Source organism: Bombyx mandarina, chromosome 15, assembly GCF_030267445.1.
Source record: "Bombyx mandarina strain Sakado chromosome 15, ASM3026744v2".
Taxonomy (NCBI): domain Eukaryota; kingdom Metazoa; phylum Arthropoda; class Insecta; order Lepidoptera; family Bombycidae; genus Bombyx; species Bombyx mandarina.
In genome coordinates this window covers 881,719-905,982 of record NC_143221.1, presented here as the reverse complement: position 1 = coordinate 905,982, position 24,264 = coordinate 881,719, and the positions used below count along the sequence as shown (strand labels likewise).

Sequence of the window (24,264 nt, the reverse complement as noted above, 5' to 3'; positions counted from 1 at the left end):
GTAGGATCTATGATTTGTCAGTCGCGGTCCGGCGCGGGCAATACGACGGAGCACGCGCGGAAACGTTTTGTTTATGCAACGTTGCGTCAGAGCATCTATCATGTTTTATTGGTATATAATTTGATACAAAAATTGTTGTACTGTTATTATAAATCTAATTCACTTTATAATTGTTCCTTTATAGCCTAATGATAATAATCAAGTCGTATATTTTTATAGTTAGTAACTTTCTGTTAAAGTAAGTACTAAGTGCTACTATATATCAGTGAATTAATTTTGTATCCTGTATTTCATTCATGTGGATTCCGTGTACTATATTCATGCAACTATTAATTAGAAAATAAATTTTACTTAAAACAAAAAACAATGTAAATTATCATTTCTTTATTAATTTATTGCTTTTATTCTTACTTCGAACACGTTACGGGCGAATTAAACAAATAAGTGATTTCTTAAATCGAACACTTCTATTTAGGGAAAACCAAAACAAAAACAGTGAGAGTGAATGTTGAGGAAGTTGCTTCACGGCCCCCTCCCTCGGCGAAACCACGTGAATGCACCTCACCTTGAGATATGAGGTTGAAGCCTCAATTGCCTCGAGAATATACTAACATATCCTTCAAATCGCGATGGAAACAGTTAGAATTACGAGACTGACTTTTGTGGTCTTTCAATCGTATGGTGATGGAACACGCCTGACCAGTGTACTCAGTGCGAGTTTTTAACGTTCTCGCTAGCGTAAAAGTTAACTTAAATTTGTATGGAGTTAGAATGTTTGCCTACGTTTGCCGTTAGGGGTGCTGTTCCTACTCCATACAAATTTGAGTTAACTTTTACGCTATCGAGAACGTTAAAAAGCTCGCCGTAAGCACACTCGAAAATTGTCGCGACAACAAATAAACAGGTGAGTTTCATCAATCGAAAGGCAGTTTTGCGACTGTACTATAACACGTATGTATGTACTCACGTAACACTCGTTCTCAATTCGTCTAGATTAACGAAGATTGCGGCATCTGAGCCGAGTGCTCTGGCCCAGATACGGTGATCGCGTGCCGCCGTGTTCACATATCGCATGAGCAATATGAAAAGCGGTAGTCGTTCAGAGAATATAGAGATACGCAAGACGACAGTGACAGCTCCCTTCGCTGATTAGTTTTTTTTTATTGCCCTTGTAGGCAGACGAGCCCATGGACTTCAGCAATGCCAGGGGCAGAGCCAAGCCGCTGCCTACGGTTGAGTACTCTCCACAAGCCTCGTTTGAAGAAGGACAAGTCATAGTGCTCGGGGAACACCGTGGAGGGGAGCTCATTCCAAAGCCGGATGGTACGTGGCAAAAAAGATCTCTGGAAACGCGCTGTGCATGAACGCGGTGGCTAAAATTGATGTGTGTGAAAGTGGCTAAAATAAAGATTTGCTTGCGAATCGATATTTGAACATGAAATTTTACTGGTAGTAGGAAGGCTTGCGAGTCCCCACGGGTAGGTACCACCGCCCTGCCTATTTCCGCCGTGAAGCTAGGCACTGTTTACCAAAATATTACACACATTCACACTATTCTTTTTATAATTTGACTATCATACATTTTCGCAATGCCATTTGTTTCTGGCGTCGAATTTCTAAATTTTTCTATTATTATTAGACATACCTTCACATACTTTAACAAAAATGGTGGAGCGGAATGAAATGAAGTTTATTTATCTGTAATTGTAATCAACTGGGAGAAGTTTGAATGGAAAAGAGATGAAATGATAGGAAATAATGTCCTTGTGAAATGAGGAGGATCTACTGAGACTTCAGCGGACTTTTTGGAACAGCCCGTGAAGCCACGTCTAGCGACTTTCATACATTTTGTCACAATTACGCTCAAATATTACACGAATCAACATGATTGAATATAAAATTTATAAAATAATTTTATTAATTAAAATTTGTTCATTCACACACCTAACTTCGTTCCTCACGTTCCCGCCCAAAAATTCCGCTTTGACATTTGTTATATAATAATATGAGTGGTATAGATTGAAAAGCGGCAATCTAACTTTTTAGAAGTTAGAATTTATGATGTAGAAAAATGAAACAAATTGAATTATAATTGTTCATTAGCGTGTCTGAATTAAACAGGTGTGGTCTATTTAGCGGATTTTAAACTGAAAGGTTTTTCTTCGTATTTGAAGTGATATAAACTAAATTAGACGACTGGGATGAAGAGGAAATAGAGTAATTTATAAGCAATCTAATATTATTATAAAACTCCATAAAATAAAGAAAGAAAACTGGCAATTTTCATTTGTGAGAATCAAATTGGGCCATATTCAGATTTGTTACTTAAATGTATTACTAAATTAACTCATTAAATTCACAATAACAAGTAATTATTGATTAATCGAATGCTATAATAGTTCAATATTGAACAATTAGTAAGCGACTTTGCCGACAGAAACAGTATAAATTCGGTACCATCATCATCATTATCCTGCCCTTCTCCCAGTCACCTGGGGTCGGCGCAACATTTTCTCCTTCCATACTCTTCTATCATATACCATTTCTTCGCTCATTCCCCTCTTACACATATCATCTTTCACGCAATCCATCCTATTCTTCTTAGGTTTACCTCTTCCTCTATATTATGTCCATACCATCCCAAACGCACGCTTCTCAACTTCTCTGTCACAGGTGCCGCTTTCAAACTTCCTCTAACATACTCATTCCGTATTCTATCCATTCTCGTTACTCTACACATCCATCCCAACATTCGCATTTCTGCTGCATGCAATCGCCTTTTATCCGCATTTTCAGCTTAAAATCGGTACCAACGTCTTTTTTTTCTTTTACTCATATATATCATATATATCAACATATACAAAAAACCCACTTTTGAAACATCGTGTATTATGAAGTCCAAGGTTGCTTACAAAACGAATTGCATTTCATTTACACATAATATTGGACCCTCATGTTTGTTCAAATTTGGAGCCAACGTTGGATCGCACTTGGTCTGTGTCCTACTGACATTGTATCGATTACCACACTATACTTAGGTATGTTTAGAATAATTTGATAGGTATCGTTCATATTGGTAGCGTAGATGGGAAGAATAACTTATGGGTTTACTTGATACATAATAATAATAATAATTTATTTATTCCTCTCTTAAAGGTATAGTACAGATACAAATTGAAATTTACCTTATAATTTATTTTATAAGCCTTTGAAAGAGCTGAAGTCTGTACTAGGTTCAAAGACCTATATTACTGATCTCCAGGCTCCCTCCTTCTTAAGATAGATTAGGTTAGGTTAATTCGTGAACAGAAGCTGCGGACTAGTGTTGAGAGATCATTAGGTGTTATCATTTAAGGTCATTGTGCGCGTGTGTGTGCGTGTGTGTGCGTGTGTGTGCGTGCGTGTGCTTGCGTGTGCGTGCGTGTGTGTGTGTGTATGTGGGCGTGTGCGCGCATGCATGTTGTATTGTGTATAATGTGGTCCAACACATCATCAATAACTTTAAGAGACAAATAAGGTTGAAGCCTTTTTTTTACCTAAGCCGGTAGCCTAAGAGGGTTGTGTCAGCGTTACCGAGCGAGTAGGAGAGCTCACGGGGCTCTAACCTGAGGATCTAAGCCTCAATCAGACAAACCAGAAAGCTTGAATGTTTCGCGGCAGGAATTGGCAGCATGGTGGTATTTGTCATGCGGGCTTACGTGGCAGTATACTGTTAAAATATTCAGAGTTTGTTGGTGCAAATTCTCTGGTGACTTCTTAAGTAGCTTTTTACGACACTTATAGAAATAGACGAAGCTGTATTAAGACACCACAGAGCCAAGAGCAGATATTGTCATAAGAGAACTAGTCAGTTGTATCAACTAACTAAAGGGATACCGCCTTATTGATGATTATTATGTTTTGTTTGAAAGCGGCTGAATATTTGAAAAACCATGCAAATATGATTTTTGGCAAACATGCATTTATGATTGTTTTAATAATATTTATTCAATGATATGTAATTATATTAAACTAGCTGACCCGGCAGATTTCGTAGTGCCTCAATCGATAAATAAAAGACCTAAACTTTCGTATAAAATAAACTTAAAACAAACAAAAGGAATCCGTCCGACGGGGGACACACCAAAGGAAAAACAAAATTGCTTTTTTTATTTAATTCCGAGAGTTTTCATATTTATCTACCTTTTAAACCTTCTCTGGACTTCCACAAATAATTCAAGACCAAAATTAGCCAAATCGGTCCAGCCGTTCTCGAGTTTTAGCGAGACTAACGAACAGCAATTCATTTTTATATATAAAGATAGATATTTGTAATCGGAAATTTGCGTTGCTCATTGCGTTGCGTTGAGTTGTTAGAATAAAATATTTGCAAAAAGTGAAACAAACATTGCAAGATACTTTCGTTTTCAAATATTTCTCGTTCAACTAACGTCACGCGAATAGGCCTAATAAAAAAACACTTTCCAACACATACAATTTTGACATTGGAACTGAGAACCGGGTGCGGTAAAACTGTGTAGCTTTCTATTTTTTTTGCATATATTACGAATACATGTTGTATAATCGAGGTGAATCAGCACATTTGACTTGGTCGAACTATTCTTGCGAAAATCCGGTAAATTATTACCACATTTCAACGGCATTTATTTATTTTCAACCTTTGGTTCCAATCTTGGTGACCAACGTCATCGATCGACACCAATTACATATAAAGAGTTCACGAGAATAATTATTTAGAAATGAGGTAGTCATTACTTTATTTTATCTATACTAATATTATAAAGCTGAAGAGTTTGTTTGTTCATTTGGTTGTACACGCTAATCTCAGGAACTACTGGTCCGATTTGGAAAATTCTTTCAGTGTTAAGTAGCTCATTTTTTGAGGAAGCCTATAGGCTATATAATATCACAGAAAGATCAGTACAAGCTGACCGCTAATAAAGAATGTTCCAAAATCGATTTTTTTAACCTCTTGAGAGTTTCTGTTGCGTGCGCTGCGGAAACGGTTAAAGTTTCGCTAAAATAATGTGACGGAATTGTTCCCCTTTAAAAATTCTAAAAAAAGTCCGCGATAGCATATTATGTCTATATTTTAAAGTTAGTTCACTACAAGTACATAGGCGGCACTGAAAATTTCGGGAATTAACGAAGTGACACAACATTACTATTTAAAAATGTATTTATTGCTTTTCGAAGTATTCTCCGCGAAATTTGACACATTTTTCCATACGATGGAACCAATCATTGAAGCAACCATTCCATTCGGAAGTTGGGGTCTCCAAAATGGCTGTTTTGTAGGCGTCCACAGCTTCTTCAGGTGATGAAAATCTCTGTCCACGCAATTTATTCTTTATTTTAGGGAAAGTATAGAAATCATTAGGGCTTAGGTCGGGGCTGTACGGCGGATGGTCTAATAATTCTATGTTTTCTTGCTCTAAAAACTCTTTTGTTCTGTGCGCGGTGTGAGAACTCGCATTGTCGTGATGGAAGATGATGCGGCGGTTGCAGTTCTCTTTACGGTGTTCAGAAACGACCTGTGGCAAACAAATGCTAGCATACCATTCTGCATTAACCGTTCTTTGTCCCTCAAGAGGAATAGTCGTAACATGGCCGGTTTTGGAGACAAACGTAGCTACCATTTTTTTTTTGCAACACTCCGTGAACGAACAATTTTTGTTGGCTTTAACTCATTTTCGAACACCCAAACTCGTGACTGATTTTTTGTTTCGGGTTCGTACGCGTATATCCAGGATTCGTCACCTGATACAATGTTGTATACAGCATTTGAGAATCCTGCGTGGAATCTTTCGAGAGTTCTGACGCACCAAGTAACGCGAGCCGCTTTTTGCTCTTCACAGAGCGAATGCGGTATCCATCGGGAAAACAACTTTTTTACACCTAATTGTTCATGCAAGATTATTTGTATTTGACTCATGCCAATGTCTAAAGTTGCCTGAATTTCGTGGTATGTCACATGTCGATCTTCCTCAATCAGCTTACGCACAGCATCAACGTTTTCTTGGGTGACTGCAGTTTTTGGACGACCTTGACGGGCATCATCACTGAGCTTGACACGTCCACGTTGAAACTCAGCAAACCAGCGATAAATTGTGGTTTTGGATGGGGATTTGTGTTAAACCACTTCGAAAGTCATAATAAATCATCGCTCTTGAATTTTCTCGAGTCAATTCCATTTTCTCAACAACTAAACAAGTTTGACGAAACCTCGTGACAAGACCCAGAATCTTTTTTTAAATAAATAAATGGTATTCGATTTTTAAAACCAAGGAGTTTTCAATTAAAAAGATTTTAATATGACAGGAACAGTGGAAATATTCCATTCCCGATACTTTTAGTGCAGCCCTCGTATAACGTTTTTTATACTAACCAAATTTGTTCTAAGATAAAGCATTCTTTGTGAAGGTATTTTTATGAAGATCATATTGTTACTCCGGCAAGAGTAACACTATCTATCGCCGAATAGTCGAACGAATATCGAAGGATCTAGTAGCACCTAGAACGCTCGAGAAGTACAACGCCATCTATTGTCAGATAGCGGAAACACAATACTAGAGATGTGTGGAATATTCTCGATAATCGGCTATAAAAGCGTTGTAGGGATGGCACGCAGTCACTGCAGTCAGCTAGTAATCGGAACTAATCGAAGCGAAACAGCGAACGGATCACCTGAAGCGAAGCGGAAGAAGCGAATTGAGAATTTTAAAGTGTTTGTGAAGTGTTTAAGTGCTCTAAGTATTGAATACAGTTTTTAGTTGTACTTTGGTGGAATTTTATTTATCCCAAGCCCCAGCGCGTAACAATATTAATCCCCATGTAAATATAGTACATTATGCACCAAGGGAGAAAAGTAGGACATTTCCTCTCGCGTGTAAAATTACAAACACGCGGGATGAGATGTCCTACTTTTGCCCCGCGGTGCACATACTATTTTTTTCTCCTACCAGGCCGAAAGTTCGTAGAGTACCGAGCCCGGGTCCAGGGGCGAAGCCCCCCCATTCTCACAAAAAAACTATTTAACTGTTTTTTAATTTTTAAATAAACTACTACTAATTGAATAAGAACTGTCTGATGAATTCATCTTTGTTTAATACTTCACTATTACATTTTATTGCCTTTTGTTTAATTCATTTTTATACTAAGCACAATATTGCAAATTACCCGAGCACAACAATGGCGGAGAATTTTAGGTGCGTGAGAGCAGACGTAGACACTAAAGCGCATGCGCACTCGCTTGATTTTAATGAGTATCTCGCTATGAGTATTTTAATGAGTATGAGAAGATACCGCAGTTTTAAAATAAAATCGCAGCAAAATGATCAAGCGCGTAATATTGAAGTACAAGTTGCCGGCCGGCCGGTGCGCGGCGGCACAGAATAAGAAGAATGACAAGAAACACCCAAATCACTTCAAAATAGACTATGAAAATTATAGATTTTTCTGGATTTCTTCAGGATCCCATCATCAGATCTTGATGATTACAGGACCATTCGGGAAGTCTATCCATTCGAACAAAAAAAAGAAATAAGAATTATCAGACTCGGTTTAACCATTCTCGAGAAATCGGTGAACATACATATATAAAAAAATGGTGGGCGAATTGATAACATCCACTTTTAAAGTCGGTTAAAGAGCGTGATTTTGGTACCTTAAATAGTTCCCTAACATTCTATTATGCAAAAATATTTTCACTTTCTACTTAAATGAAGTCGCGGGTAAAATTTAGCGTTATGCTAAAGTAACTATTCCACACGGACGAAGTCGCTGGCAAAAGCTAGTTATGCTAATAAATGAGCGGGTCAATATGTAATAATATAAACAGCTGGTATTACACAGCAATACCAATATCATCTTATTCTTGAAACAGCTTGCTGATATATATATGTACAAAACATTAGTGAGCAAAATGAGCAGGGACTTGACTGCTTTGTCAAAAAAAAAACAACTTAATTATTTTATCATATTAAATCATGGTTGTATACTCGTAGTGTAATTTTTTTTTATTGCCCTTGTACTTACCACTTAACATCAGGTGGGCTGTGAGCTCGTCCACCCATCTAAGCAATAAATAAAAAATATTTTATTAGGTCAAATTTGTATTGTATAAATATATAATGGTGGCTCTCTAGCAGTTGCAGATTTGTGAAAGTTGAGAAATGGAACGAAAGCGTAAGAGATGGATTCTAGAGGATCCCAAAGTTAAACACAAAGTTTGGTTGAAAAGTTTAGTTGCTAATGGCCGTGAAAATAGATTGTGTCAATACTGTCAATGTCAGAAAAATTAAATTGAGAATAATTTCGCGGTAAAAAGGCATGTTATTTGTTAATTTGAAAAGCACTATATCTGTTTGTGATTTGTTTACATACGTATCACATATTATTTGAATATAAACAAACATGTTAGTGGAAAACATTACCTAATACAAAGTGTACCAATTTTAATTATATTCACACACCATATACATTCACAAAATGTCAAAAATATTGATTATTTTTTTAAGTTTATAAAAACTTGGATAATTTTAAATAATATTAGGAGCATATTCCGTAAACATTACAAAGGAATCCAAAAAAATTAATTTTAATGAAGGCAAAACGTATTTCATTATTCAGCACTTCATGTTCGGTACCTACTAGTTAATATTTCACAAGTCAACTTGAAAAATTGAAATGGCGAAACAAGTTGCTGAAGTAGAAATACATGCTTCAGACTCTCAGGAGACCCTTGTGGACGACAATCTGGAGGTCAGCGTGGATCTGATTGACAAAAATCTTTATTTAGGTGAAAATCTTAATTATAAATAATTATCCAATATAATTTTTCTATGGTAAAAATCATGTTCATAATTGAAAGTGGACAGCTTTCATACACTTGGACTTCATTTTTCCAGGCCATTCCCGCATGACATTGACCACATTCATGTTCTATAATCATTTATGATCAGATGGTATATCCACAAATCCTGAAAAAAATATCAAAAATATTATATTTACAATGTTCTAATAAACATGCTAATATACCAAACTTATTTATTTTTAAACATACAATAGCAAAATTACACAATGGAAACATTTTGTAAAAAAATCTTTTTTTTTATCTTAATGGACCAGACATAAAATGTTATTGATTTATCAAGTAAAGTAAAATAATTCAATTATTAAATAGCTGTTCCATATACTTATACTTATTAGTCCTTAGTCCTTAGAAGTTTGTTAGTCATTAGTGAACAAATGAATGCTAGTTTTTTGTTAATACAATAATTCTCAAATATTTCTATGTTATTTCAATATACAAATTAAATGAATAATATTTAATAAAAAATAATTAAATTAAATTAAACTAGGATTTTTATAAAAAATGCAAAAATGTGTAAAATTGATGGTGAAGTAGACTCTTGTATTTATCATGCCTTGTACTCTGCTTATGGCTGCTTAACTGACTTAGGCTTGCTTCTACTTACTTTTTCTATGATGCGTGAAGAAAACCATAAATCATAATAAAATATAAATCTATTTTACATTTATTTATTCAATTCTCTGATTACATTCCAGGAAACCTGGCATGTGCACACAGTCAAGCGACAATACAAACGCTTGGAATAACTCATATCTTGACAGTGGACTTGGTTCCTTTACCGAGGATTATACTGGAACGTCCTCATCTCATATTTAGATATGTGAAATGTAAGTGCATTGTAAAATTGTAATGCAATTGTAAAATATTCTAAAATTGCTATATGTTAAATGTTAATCAAATCTAATAACATTTTAAAATATCCACTGGGTATAAGGAGACCATTTCTTACAAAAAAAAATGATAATTTTTGATATAACACACACTATGATAAAAGTTTCAAATTTGCTTCGATTAATAAATTAATATTGTTATCTCATTGTGTTGACATTGTATATTCTTCTCTTAGCTTTGGACATATTTTTATTATGTAAATTATTTTACATCCTGATTATGAGTAGAAAAATAATAGTCAGCAACTATTTGTAAATTTGATTGATTATTTTCTACTACTGTGGACAAATAAATAGAATGTAGTGGCAAAATTCTACCTCTTATTAGGTACTAAATAAGAATATATTGATATCTTCACAGTGGCTGATGTGCCCAAAGAAGACCTAATAAGTCATCTTCCCACTACCAACAATTATATAAGTGAAGCCATCGACAGTGGAGGAACTATATTAGTGCATTGGTATGTATATTTTGTTGTGTAATGCTTGAAACTACAAATACTTCCTCGTCCAATGTAGGTAGCTAGTCATAATCTCATAATATTTCGTAAATAGGCCTACAATCAATTCCAACTTTTGAAATTGTCGTGGCCTAATGAATTACACAGTCAATACAAAATCACAAATTACTTCCACCATGTAGGAATAATATCATCTAATACATATCAATAAAATGAAAAAAATATTGGATAATCACTAAAGATAGGGTGACTTGTGAGCATGTAAAGCTAGTAAAACAAGTACATCGGTCAAAAAACTTTGTTTTTACAGTATAATACATTGCCCCACCCCTCAGACCGAAACGCATTACTGCATCACAGCATAAATAGGCAGGGTGGTGGTACCTACCTGTGTGAACTCATAAGACATCCTACCACCAGTATGACAGAAGTACATGTACACATTGCTTCTTAAAAAAAGAATACAGACTGGAATGTCTTATTCCATTTCTGCAATGTTCTTTCAAGTTTTAACCACTATTTCTATTTTTTTAGTTATTTTGGTGTATCCCGTTCAGCAGCTGTTGTTATAGCATACATAATGAAGAAGTACGGGCTGTGTTACGAGGAAGCCTTCTCGCTGGTCAAAAACAAGAGACGGTTCATAGGTCCAAATGTAGGATTTGTGGCACAGCTCAAATTGTACGGGCACATGGGATGTGCGATTAACAAAGATGACCCCAGATACAAACAATTTAGGTTGAAAATGGCGGGCCAAAAGTTAAAACAAGGTATTACACTAATACTTAAGGTACCATAATAATAATAATAATATGTATCTGTATGTATTCTATTTCAATTGTTATATTTTGTTTATAACTTTTGACTATCTAGATTAGTTCAGTTCATCACTCAATTGATTTTTAGGTTCAATTCTACCTATAATATACACAGGGTGTCCCATAATGTGTATATCAAGTCGAAATGTGGCTGCAGTATCAAAAATGTAGATCACTTTTAAAATAACTGAAAAATTCTAAATTGTACTCAGTAGAAGTCATACAAAACCAAATTTATGAATTACTGTTCCATCAGAGCTCTGAGTTCATGCAGCAAAAGTACCGTCAGGCTGTAATATCCGATTCTTATTTACATACCTATATCTTGCAAGAGGACAAAAAAACATTGTTCAATAAAAAGCCAAACGCAGGCAGGTATACTTTGAGCTTGCACTAATTACCAAACAACCGTTCAGCCTATTTCTGTCATGAAGCAGTTTTTTTTTCTACCTACGTTGATGGTCTTGAGAGACAATATCAGCGTCACCGGGCGAAGCAGTCATGCATTTCATTATGGAAAGTGATACAACTATACAATTGTGTCTACTGTCTTCGACCTCATGTCGCAAGGTGGGTGAGGTTGTTTACGTTTTGATGTCTATTTACATGAGATACTTAAAGTTACACATTGCGCATACATACATTTATTCCGAAACTTTTGTATCTCATGTCCAATTTTGAAACTGAACGCGTTTGGACCCTGATACATGTGATACATGCCGTGAAGCAATAATGCGTTTCGGTTTGAAGGGTGGGGTAGCCGTTGTAACTATACCGAGACCTTAGAACTTATATCTCAAGGTGGGTGGCGGCATTTGCATTATAGATGTCTATGGGCGCTCCGGTGACCACTTAACATCAAGTGGGTCGTGAGTACGTCCACCCATCCAAGCAATAAAAAAAATAAAAATAAAAAAGTGTGTGTGTGTGCAAGTCACACACGGTAGAAGTGAAACTTATAAATAAGATATAGATATACTGACTATCCCACTACACAGGAGCATACACATGGACAATGTTTAGTAGACGATAGTGGGGATGCTACGAAGAGTCGCACAAACAGGAGACCGAGAACGTCTAATGTGTTCTATCTCATTCTCTCGCCGGCTGACTCGTATACTTTTGTGTGTTTGTGTCTCTATGGACTTATTTTTTCGTTTCATCGAGTTTGAAATCACAAAGATTCACAACTTAAAAAAATGTGTGATTCTAGTGAAGATCCTGCCGCAAGTGTTCTGGGAGCTGGTGAAGCCGGACCCGGGCGTGGTCCGCGAGCGCCCCTCGCCGCACGTGTACCGCTGCGTGCGCTGCCGCCGCGTGCTCGCCGCGCACAACAACCTCATCCCCCACCTGCCGCGCCCGCTCAAGCTGCAACTCGCCAAGAAAGGTACACCCTGTATCGGGGGCTCTAGCTTGACCCTTACCCGTCTCGTGTTTAAGTGACTTTGTGCCTACAGCACGTCAGTATTGTCTGTATTATTTATATATTAATATTATTAATATTAAGCAAAAACTTTGTACACCTTTTTACGAAAATTGCGCGGACGGAGGAGTATGAAATTTCCCACACTTATAGAGAATATAGAGAAGAAGTGCAGACTGTTAATATTTTTTTAAAGTTATGCATAAAAATACATTAAATCAATAAAGAAAACATTACACACACTACCATGTACTTGAGATACACACACATATACAGTCGTGGTCAACTAATTAGGGACAATCTCTAGTTAAGCCAAATTGTGAATATTTTATTTATTTTCCAACGAGTCTTAGCAATATTCCATATCTTTTACATGTAAGTGTAATTAGTCATTTATGTGCGCGATTATACAAACAATAACAACTTCTTAAACATTAAACCTCTTTACAGTATAGCTGATACAATATCATAGTGCTATTGGTTCAAAGAATGCCGGCTGGCCATTTAATTAGGGACATTGAGGTATTGCGTTCTAATTAAAAAATTTGAATTTTAATACTTTTTTGTTTCTTTTCTTATTGTTTAGTGGTCGTTTTGGCGGCAATCCAGATTTTTTATTTTAAGTTTTGAGAATTATTTTGAAGAAAAATGGGCAAAAATAAAAGTTGCGATCCGACACTACGAAAAATTATCATGAAGTTTGTCGAGCGTGGTTGGTCATACCGAAGGATAGCACAACATTTAAATTGTTCAAAAACTATGGTATGCAATGCAGTGCAACATTTCAAGCTTTAAACGTGTCCAGAACAAAAAGATCGAGAAAACCGACTCCGCAAGAAGATAGAATGATAACCAGGTTAGCTAAGAAAGATCCGTTTCTAGGCTCTATTTTAATTAAACACGGAAGTGTTTGGGGCAAACGAAAGAGCCGGTGTATCTGCGAGGACCGTTCGACGACGTTTGGTAGAAGCAGGGTTGTTCGGAAGAGTGGCTCGCAAAGTACCGTTGTTGAAGAAAGAACATAGAAATGCTCGTTTGGCATTTGCACGTAAATATGGACATTGGACCTACGCCCAATGGCAACATGTACTTCTCTCTGGCGAGACCAAGGTTAATTTGATTTCTTCAGATGGAAGGCAATATGTACGGCGTCCTGTAAAAGCGGAAATGAATCCAAGATTCACAAAAAAAGGAGAAACATGGCGGTGGAAACATTAAAATATGGGGTTCATTTTCTGGACGTGGAGTGGGACCTGTGAGGAAAGTTCAGGGTAACTTAGACCAACATCAATACAAGGCAATATTGGAAGAAACTATGCTTCCCTATGCTGAGGAGCATCTCCCTATTATATGGACGTTTCAGCAGGATAACGACCCGAAACATACCGCCCATTCAGTCAAGTCGTTTCTTACCAATCAGTTTGTATCGGTGCTAGATTGGCCAGCAAATAGCCCGGACCTCAACCCAATTGAGCACCTTTGGCACGAAATCAAGAAAAAAGTTGCCACTTATCGTAATACAAATTTGGATGAACTTCATGAAGCTTTTTGTGAGGCATGGGCAAACATTCCTGTCGAAACATGTCAGAAACTGATAATGTCTATGCCACATCGGTGTCAAGCGGTAATTACTAACAAAGGTTTTGCTACTGGGTACTGATTTTACACGTAATAAAATGGAGCTGTTAAAGATATTATAACACTGAAGATTATAAGGTTTGTGTAACTGTATTTTTCATTATACTTTACTGTCCTTAATTAAATGTCCACTACAGAATTGTACCTTAATATTTAATACATGTTTAATCTTTGATATTAAATACTTTTTCTATTTATTAAATCTTTTATTTACAGCCATTTATGGCATAATAATCGGATCACATTATGCAAATAATAGGTGCTGAGAAATCAATAAGGTTTTATATTTAAATGTACATAACCGGTTATAGCCCTTCACTATCTTGAATGTCCCTAATTAGTTGACCACGACTGTATATACACTTTGTTTATTATCAAGCTTTTGTTATTGCTTAAAGTCTGTGGTCAAATTGAGAATAGGGTAATAGGTAACTTTTTTTTTTATTGCCCTGTAGGGAGACGAGCACACGGCCCACCTGATGATTAGTGGTTACCGTCGCCCATGGACTTCAACAATGCTAGGGGCAGAGCCAAGCCGCTGCCTACCGCTTAGTACTCTCCACAAGCCTCGTTTGAAGAAGGACATGTCATAGTAACCCTGTATCGGGTTTAGCTTAACCCTTAACCGTCTCGTGTTTCAACGACTTCCACAAAGCTGAAGTTATTAATTTACGTTATTAAACACAATTCCTACTACTGTAATGAATTTCTACCCTGTACAATCAATATATCAAATGAACTCTTTGTCATGATATTCTCTCAACGTTCCTGTTCCAAGGTACATACTGTTATACGGTTCTATTTGAGGGGATTGGGCTCTGGAAACGAATATTAACCTCTGTTTATGTGTGGTGATAGCCACAAAATATTGGAACTGCGGTATGCTTGTCTGTATTCTGTCCAAACAAGCTTTTGTTTTAAATCTCATAAACTCAAATAAATTTAACATGTTACATACTCTTTAAAAGGTATAAGGCCTCCTCCGAGTAAACTGACGGGTTTGACCTGCGTTGAAAACGGCGAGATCCTGATACAGAAGTTGAAGAGCCTCGCCTGTCAGATCCTTGATAGCGACGAGCAGGCTGACGGGGGACACGGTGGCGACGAAATGGAAGGAAGTAATCAGGTAGTACACTTGTCTTTGTCTGGATCAGGGACCACATATTTTAATGCCGCTGAAGGAACTTGTTGAAATACTGATATTATCATAATGAACAATGCTGCTTGGCCATCTACATAACATCAAACTGCTCTAATCGTCACCTCCCCATTCATACTATTGATCCTTGGTTCTCTTCATTCATTTTTGAAGTGAAACTTCTTTAGAATCGTTGTGATTTCAAACTCGATGAAACGAAAAAATAAGTCTATATAGACACAAACATAAATGTATTGGATTCAGCCGGCGAGAGAACGAGATAGAACACATTAGACATTCTCAGTGTAGTTTTTTTAAAACAGCGCCATCTATGAGATTTTTTAATACTAACGTGCGTATAAAACCTTGTAGTGAATTTTAATTTAATAATACGTGAAGTTAAAATATCAATTCACAGGCGCTACCTCATACTATAAAAGATGATTTACAATTATTTACTAATGACAAAGTTCTATAGGATAATTGTATTTTCATTTTTGAAGGTTTCACTTCTACCACGTGTGAATTGCACACATGTTTTTTTGTATATCTATTCTCTACTAATTACGTTTTTAGTTAAAATTAGTGGTGAGATGATAGTGTTTTGTTTTTTTTTTTTCCTCCCTATTTGCTGGTAGCCTAAGAGGCTATTCCAGCTATGCCCGGGCGGGTAGGTGAGCTCACGGGCTCAGCTTGAGAGAATTTGTGTTACACTAGTCCTAGCAAGATCAGTGTTTTGCAGAATCTACCACCAGAAATCTGAGAAACTCAGTGGGCTGATAATGTTGTGTTTTGAGTGGCTTGATAGTTGAAATGAAATATGCTTGGTTTGTGTAGCACTTTCTATGAGACTGCCAAATATTTTTTTATATTTTTTATTACCCGTGTAGGCAGGCAGACGAGTATACGGCCCACCTGATGGTGAGTGGTTACCATCGCCCTTGGACTTCAGCAATGCCAGGGACAGAGCCAAGACGCTGTCTACCGTTAAGTATCTAAAATAATACAAAAATGATAGTGACTGACCGTAATACTTGACATGCAAAGATTATTAATATGATGTTATACAAATAAATCGAACAATCAGTTTTTACTAAATACTATATATTTGGATTAATAAACAATATGTCCTAGGAGTTACTGGACGGTTACAACGAGCAGAACCTGGTGGACGGCAGTATAGTGCCGCGGGAATGCGAGACGATATGCCGGCAGATGTGGTTCGTGGAGCCGATGGCGTGGATGAGTGACGTCACGCACCAGCCCAGCGGGAAGCTGCATTGTCCCAATTGCAAGAACAAGATCGGGAGCTTTAGTTGGGTTATGGGTGAGTTTTTTTTATTATTATCGCCTCGACGACGAACTCGAGATCTACTTGACCCTTAGTGAGGCTACTTCGGTGTTAACTTCGGAATTATAATTTTAATTCACGTATTTTAATCAGCTTGTGGGGGTGAGGTACTACTAACATGTGTGCATTTCTCTATTCCGGTCAGAAGTATGTTATATCCATACTATATAGGATAGTTATGAGTGGCAGCATTCACTATATTATGATATCTATGAAGCTAATTTATTAATACTGTGGACTTTCAACATGTCAGAAAATCAGAAAATAATTGCATTAGCATTTGTAAACTATTAGAAAATCAGAAGTAGTAGCTTCTCTTTATATATATATATTTTTTTATTGCCCTTGTAGGCAGACGAGCATACGGCCCACCTGATGGTGAGTGGTTACCGTCGCCCATGGACTTTAGCAATGCCAGGGGCAGAGCCAAGCCGCTGCCTAAGTATATTTATAGTTGAATGCAGTAAATTATGATTATTTATTTCAGGTTGCAAATGTCCGTGCGGCCAGAAAGTGGCTCCAGCTTTCTATTTAGTACCATCCAAAGTGGAGAGATCTAATATAGTTCAAAACGTACAAACCACTGTATAAAACGTATAGTATAGTTTTGATTTGCTAGTCAGAGCCACAGACGCTTAAAGCATTATTCTTCTCTCTCAAACCAGAAACAAGAAAGAAATGAACAAAAGACCATTTGCAATCTTATGTAAGTAATTTCCAAAATGTATCAGCTTATAATAAAGAAGAAAAAAACTCTGACTTTAATCGCCCCGCCATTATTGTTTTTATATATATAAATTACGTGTCACGTTGTTTTTCCGCGATGGACACCTAAACTACTCAACCGATTTTAACGTTTTTTTGTTTTAAATATCTGTTTTGTTCTAGGTTAGGCCCTAGGATGGTTTTTATTTCTATTAATGGTCGCAATATTTATTAATTAACAATAAAATGATTCATGTTATTGTTATTAATTGTAAGTTTCATAGGTCTAAAACAGATGACGCCTTAAATCAGTTTTTACAGAAAATTGTAATACTGTCTGACATTCATATCTCATAGATGGCGCTGGGTTAAAATACCAACCAATATAAGCTACAATTTAATGGCATAAACACCACGACTTTCAGAGGCTAAAGTATAAGTGAAATTTATATCGTAGTAAACGCAATACAGTGAGTGACATCCAATTGTTTTTTGATAATTTTTGGCATTAGCATAGCCGGCCACGTGTTATTTAGAAACAAAAACCTTAGCCATAGCAACGGTGGCCGGGTCTGCTAGTTAAAATTTTAAAAATATATTATGCAGAAAATAATTATTAAAAAAATTAAAATCACAATTTCAGATGTATTTTTTTTTCACTTAATTTCATGGCCAACCATACGATATACATTCAGATTTTAGCATCTCATGCTCTCAGTAGCTAGCTCGGTCCTCTCTCAAGGCACAGGAAGGCATTCTAAACTATATTTTCAATACGATTATAATTCTCAAAAAGTTTAAAAAATAATATTTAAGAGCTTTCTGCTTGTTAATTAGAAAGTTATTAGGATTAGAAAATTTCATTTTTTAAGAACATCTAAGACAATATAATGAGTACTAAACTTTAGTTTATTTAGTTATAGGTATAGTTTGAAATACTGTAACGTTTTAGTATAGTTGTTGAATACAGATTATGAGCAAAATGGAAATATATATGCTAAAAATATAAATAAAATTTAGTAAAGAAATCTGAAGCTTACAGATTGAACAAAAGTATTTTTGGGATTTTATTGTGTTATTCTATGTTACATAGTGTAGTGAAAAGTTTTAAAAACTTACAAAGCCAATAAATAGCAATACATAAGTGTATTAAAATTTCTTATTAATATTACTAGAATTATTTTTGTCTGTAGTCAAAGTTAATAAATCTATTTATTATTCCAAAAAATGTTTCATTTCAAAATATTTGTTAGGTGCTGAAATAATCATATTAATATGATATTCTAATTAAAAAAATATAATATAAATTTTATGTTTATATGTATTTGAAGACATTCAAAGACCGTGTTTTTAAACAAAAAAGATAAAATTTTATTTTTCTTATTATTTAAATACATAACATTTTAATATGTTTTTATTAATAATACTGTTTGACTAGATTTATACAATGGAATGTGGTTCATTGTTATTAAAGATTGCGCGAGTGGCAACATACTTAGCTGCTGTTTTTATATTTTATTTTCATTGTGTCTTTCGTTGCCATGGATATTAGATAAATTTATTTATATTATAAATTTTTTTATTGCCCTTGTAGGCAGACGAGCATACGGCCCACCTGATGGTAAGTGGTTACCGTCGCCCATGGACTTCAGCAATGCCAGGAGCAGAGCCAAGCCGCTGCCTACCGTTAAATTTAATATTTGGGAAATTATAAAATGCATACAAATAAACTACGATATTAACCCAGGACAGTAGTTTAAAAAAGTAAAAGTATTGTAAGGTCCAGATTAGTTGAGAGTCCTGCCATCTCTGCGCATGCGCGGTATGTCGTGCAGAGCGAGTCTGTGCGCGCGCATGAGATGAGTCTTCCGTTTCCAGCTGTCGGGGAAGGCTCGCGCGCACCCCGGGCACTGGTAGGGGAGCTCCCCGGTGTGCGTGCGACGGTGCCGACCCTGGAATAATAACCGAGCGAGTGGACCACTGTCAATCAACACAAGGAATATAGGAGGTGGTAGGACCTCTTGCGAGTCCGCACGGGTAGGTACCACCACCCTGCCTATTTCTGCCCTGAAGCAGTAATGCGTTTCGGTTTGAAGGGTGGGGCAGCCGTTGTAACTATACTAAGACCTTAGAACTTATATCTCAAGGTGGGTGGCGCATTTACGTCGTAGATGTCTATGGGCTCCAGTAACTACTTAACTCCAGGTAGGCTGTGAGCTCGTCCACCCATCTAAGCAATAGAAAAAATGGTAATTGAGAAACAGAGAACCTCACTCAGTATAGTTACAACGGATGCCCCACCCTTCAAACCAAAATGAATTACTGCTTCACAGCAGAAATAGGCAATTCTGATTGACTGACTGTGACTAGCGCCCACGAGGCCGCCTCGGTTTTCATACTACTCTACACTACTTGTCTACGCAAATTAGTGGAGTGATGAAATATAGGAGAATATAACATGTACTGCTTGTTCAGCGTAACAAAAGGACATATTATATTATAAGGCCGCCAGCGCAAAAGTGGCCTAACCGGCAATTTTTCATAATCACGCTTATAATTTATTTAAAATACAATAAATTTTGATTTAAAACCGGCCTATCCATAGTTTCACCTATATATGGCTTTGTAAACATTATTTTTGTGCGTATTGTTTTTTTTCCTACTCAAATTCAAATTCATGAAAACTTAAACCTCATTGCTCCTTAATAACTATGGTAAGCTTAGGCCACTTTTGCGCTGTCGGCCTCATGTAACAGTACGCACCAGGGCGCTGGCGTCGTAGAAGCCCTTCCCGCAGTGTGCGCAGAGGTGCGTGCGGGTGCGAGCGTGCGCGCGCGCGTGGCGCCGCAGCGAGGAGCTGGCGGCCGCGCGGAACCCGCACACGCCGCACGCGTGAGGCTTCTCGCCCGTGTGCGAGCGGATGTGGACTGCGAGGTTGCTAGCTGTTACAGTAAACATATTTTTAGTGGTAGGACCTCTTGTGAGTCCGCACGGGTAGGTACCACCATCCTGCCTATTCCTGCCGTAAACCAGTAATTCGTTTCGGTTTGAAGGGTGGAGCAGCCGTTGTAACTATACTTGAGACCTTAGAACTTATATCTCAAGGTGGGTTCGCTCATTTACGTTGTAGATGTCTATGGGCTCCAGTAACTACTTAACACCAGATGAGCTGTGAGCTCGTCCACGCATCTAAGCAAAAAAAAAGGGTGCGTGTACTTATGTACGCGCGTAAGAATTTATACTTTATTTTTATTAAATTTATTTCTTTTTTTTTTAAATATTATGTAATTAATAATAAATATTTAACGTTAATAATTTAATAATATTTAGTATGAATTATATTAAATAATAATTTTGTCATTTATATTACTAAATAATGAATGCTAATAACACTTTTCTTTACGAGTGTACATGCGCGAAAGTTCACCTGCGGCTATATTTAGACTAGTCAAATTACGTCGGTCGTATTGTAATGAGCGATTTAGTGGGCAACTTCATTTCTGTTAATTTTGTGTCACCGTGCGCGCGCATCGTAAAATTTCACTCTCATCAATTTTTCATAACGCGCCTAAAGAAGTATAACTTCAAAACCCTGCACGTAGTTTATTGGGAATTATCCTACATATAAATTTTAATAATATCATCTAAAACTATAGTATTCTCTTCGAGCGCTAGAGTATTAAGTAGTAGTATTTTAATTATTTTTACAGTTTAATCTCGTATTTATGATTTTACATTACTTCCAATGTTTCGAATATGAATCAATAACTATACCTTGAGCAAAACTCCAGCCACAGTATGAGCATAGGTACTGCTTGTCACTGTGAACTTTCATGTGACACTTTAACACACTTTTCAATTTAAACCTGGAAATAATAAAACAACCAAAATTACATAGCTTTACATGAGCTACAGTAAGTCTGAGGTTCAACATCCTATAATACAATTACTGATCATAAGTCTTGTGGATCCCAACAGGTAGATACTACCATACTGGTCATTTCTGTTGCAAAACAGTAATGTGTTCCAGTCTGGTGGGGCAGATGTTATGCTATATAATTGAAGCTAGTTCGTTAGAATTTATACACTTAATAACACTACCAATTTTGAGATATAAGGTTACTTATATCTCAAAATTGGTAGTGTTATTAATGTGCTAATGTCTTAACACAATGTGAGCGCATGAAGCTTCTCATCGTTTGAGCATAACACTTGTGGAAATTTCAGCGGGCTCTTGGACTCCCTACATAATATAAGGAATATTCCAAGACACACTTCAGAGAATGCAACCCAATACTGTTTTGTTCATTCTTATCAATGTCTTATTTCTCATTATTCAAATTCAAGATTAATTACCATTAAATTAAATTATTGAGAATTGTGGATGTGGTTTATGTGGCCTCTTCGAATCATTTAATACTAAGAGGTTGTCAGCCTCAGTACTGGTACTGGTGGTAAGTTAACAGTTCTTATTTACCTCTTGTTACAAGTTTCACAAGCGTAAGGACGTATATCTGAGTGTGCTCTGAGGTGTGTGGTCAGCTGTTTACGACGCTTATATCTCTTTCCGCACGTTGAACAAATGAATTTGCGATCCTCCGCATGTGTTGTCATATGGGACTTAAGCTGTGCGATCTTGGTGAAAGCTGAAAATGGTTCAAAACATTGTTAATAGACAGGTGGTACATTTTTAAACCACATAATAAACATGAGAACGCTACAACGTAAGTTTAAAACATAACAATAATATAACACATTAAACATCAGACTAGAAAGTATGTTCAACCCAGTAGACTGGACTTTTAGTGACTGCCACATACGGAATGATAATTGAAAACTCTTACGACTGCAACGGATATTGTGTCTGCTGTTTGAGATCTCAAAAAAGAATGCAAACATTACTGTTTCCAGAGGTCATTCCTTAATTTCCTTGATAATATTTGTAAAAACATGATGTAAATTTTTGGATGATTCTTGATATATTGGTATGCCTTGTCAAACACATGGCACCAATCATGGAGTTCAATAAGTTAAGAGCTTTAACGCTAATCAACATGTTTTGGTACTTAAGCCATATGTTTGAAGACGTTTAAGTTAAAAACATGATTTGAATTCATAATAACAAGTTTTCTGAACTATTTGTATCTTACTTTTTGAGCACTCATTACACATGTACTTCTGGCCATTATGTTCATTAACCATGTGTTTGTTGAACCAAGCTTTAGATGTGAATCCTTTATGGCAAACGGGGCATACATTTTTCTTTTCTTCTACTTTTATGTCTTTTTTTCCTTCACAAACTGATTCTTGGTGATTATTCAATACATTTTGTTCTGGGACTTTTTCGGGCTCACTTTCATTAAGATGTACGTAATCAAGAGCATTCAAAATTATGTCACTGTAATTTTCGATCGTACTACTTATCTTGCATTCAGGTAACGTTAGGCGACTCTCTAAGCCTTCGGTATTCTTCAGATCTGGTTGCACGGTAATGACTGTGTTGGTATTTGATATTATGTTTTTGAGAGTTACATTTACTTTTAAAGCTTCCGTGATGAATGTGTATGCTGATTCTATTTTAATAGTGCAATCGTAACAGAACTGCTTTGGCAGGGTGTCCCCATCAAATACCTGCAAATTTGAATTGTTTTTTTTTAAATAATGCATCATATATTCCATTAAGCAACAGGACATTTTTTATCACTTTCTAGTTACTAAGAAGCTTACTTTTATATTAGTACAAAAACAAAACATTTCCACAGCTTTTGGATCGAAGTTCTCTCTCTCCCAGGACGCTACTTCTTTCATGCAACTCCTACATAACAGTGATAAATCCATTTTAATAAAAAACTCTCAAATTATTAAATAAATACAAATAAGTTATTGAGCTAGTTTAGAACCCGTTTTGTAGTGCGCTTAATTAAACATAAATAGTGCGCGAACTGCGCGATATTTCTATTTTGAAAATTTTGAAATATTCATTTGACACACGATGTGGTAGCAGTTCTATTTTTCCAATTGGAAAGGCAAATATATCAGACCATACAGCCTAATCTATTATTATTATTTTTTGCGAAAACGTTAATATGTAGTGAAATAAAATGAAGTTGATTAATTTGGAACATTAATCAATTAACATGAAATTAGATGAGATGATATGGTATGAAATATAATCTCAGTAAAATGGTGAGGTTATTTACTAAGACTTTATCAGTGAATTTTTTGGAGGATCTCGAGAAGCTACATACGTCCAGCGGCTTTTTTTGATTATTTTTATTTGATTTTTTTTTTCTTGATTTTTTTGATTTTTTTAAATCAGTACATAACTATAGTTAGTACACTTAATTTTAAGATCAGTGAATGTTTTTGTCCAGAAGAGGCAAAAGAGATATTTATTGATCATACACCTAATGAAGGAATATTGTCTCTTGAGTGGGAATGAACTCTCTTCTCAATTTTATCCTCTACTAAATTTTTGGTAGCCTACGGGTCTATTTCAACCATGCACGGACGGGTTACGAGCTCAACCTGAGAGAATTTTGGGAACACTAACCCTAGCAATAGCACTGCTTCACTGAATATACTATCGGAATCGCGATCTACTGAGATCGGCGAGAAAATGATCTATGGGCTATGGGCTAGGTTGAATATGACGAATTTACCGAGGACGGTGACCGTTGCTTGGGGATTACTTTAACCGGCTTTCTGATGCTGTCTACAGATGCTTACGTATCAGTTCTAAATGGAGGTAGGCGATCGTGAAGATAGATTCTTCACATACCACGCTACTCTGACGGCTATCCTGCAGAAAGGGTATGGATATTCTGAAGAGAGTTTAAACATGCATGGGTCGCGTGAGCGAACACTACACTTGTGTAAATCATGACAGATCTTCTCAGTAGTAATTGAAAGTGGAGAGTGAAATCTAGTAGATAGTACTTTGTGGTAAAAACAAAAAGCAAATT

General features: G+C 36.3%; 2 protein-coding genes across 3 annotated transcripts; one reads left to right on the top strand and one right to left on the bottom strand.

The window, feature by feature from the left end:
* The first annotated feature begins 8,331 nt into the window (after positions 1–8,331).
* On the top strand, positions 8,332–18,527 carry LOC114242603 (dual specificity protein phosphatase MPK-4). The gene is made up of 8 exons (XM_028173827.2): positions 8,332–8,800; positions 9,571–9,702; positions 10,127–10,226; positions 10,761–10,996; positions 12,258–12,431; positions 15,074–15,231; positions 16,378–16,570; positions 17,082–18,527. Exons 1-8 carry the CDS (start codon positions 8,689–8,691, stop codon positions 17,183–17,185), a joined length of 1,209 nt encoding a protein of 402 aa, XP_028029628.2. The 5' UTR covers positions 8,332–8,688; the 3' UTR covers positions 17,186–18,527.
* A 387-nt stretch (positions 18,528–18,914) lies between these two features.
* On the bottom strand, positions 18,915–23,265 carry LOC114242597 (uncharacterized). Of its 2 annotated transcripts, XM_089733439.1 has the most exons (7): positions 23,200–23,240; positions 23,027–23,114; positions 22,450–22,930; positions 21,777–21,945; positions 21,074–21,165; positions 20,063–20,241; positions 18,955–19,251 (listed from the first exon to the last, which is right to left on the bottom strand). In XM_089733439.1, the coding sequence occupies exons 2-7, from the start codon at positions 23,105–23,107 to the stop codon at positions 19,087–19,089; spliced, it is 1,167 nt and encodes a 388-aa protein (XP_089589565.1). In that variant the 5' UTR covers positions 23,108–23,114; positions 23,200–23,240; the 3' UTR covers positions 18,955–19,086. The 2 variants fall into 2 exon arrangements, with proteins under 2 accessions (XP_028029619.2, XP_089589565.1); XM_028173818.2 differs by having other exon boundaries at positions 18,915–19,251; positions 23,027–23,265.
* Positions 23,266–24,264: the final 999 nt, after the last annotated feature.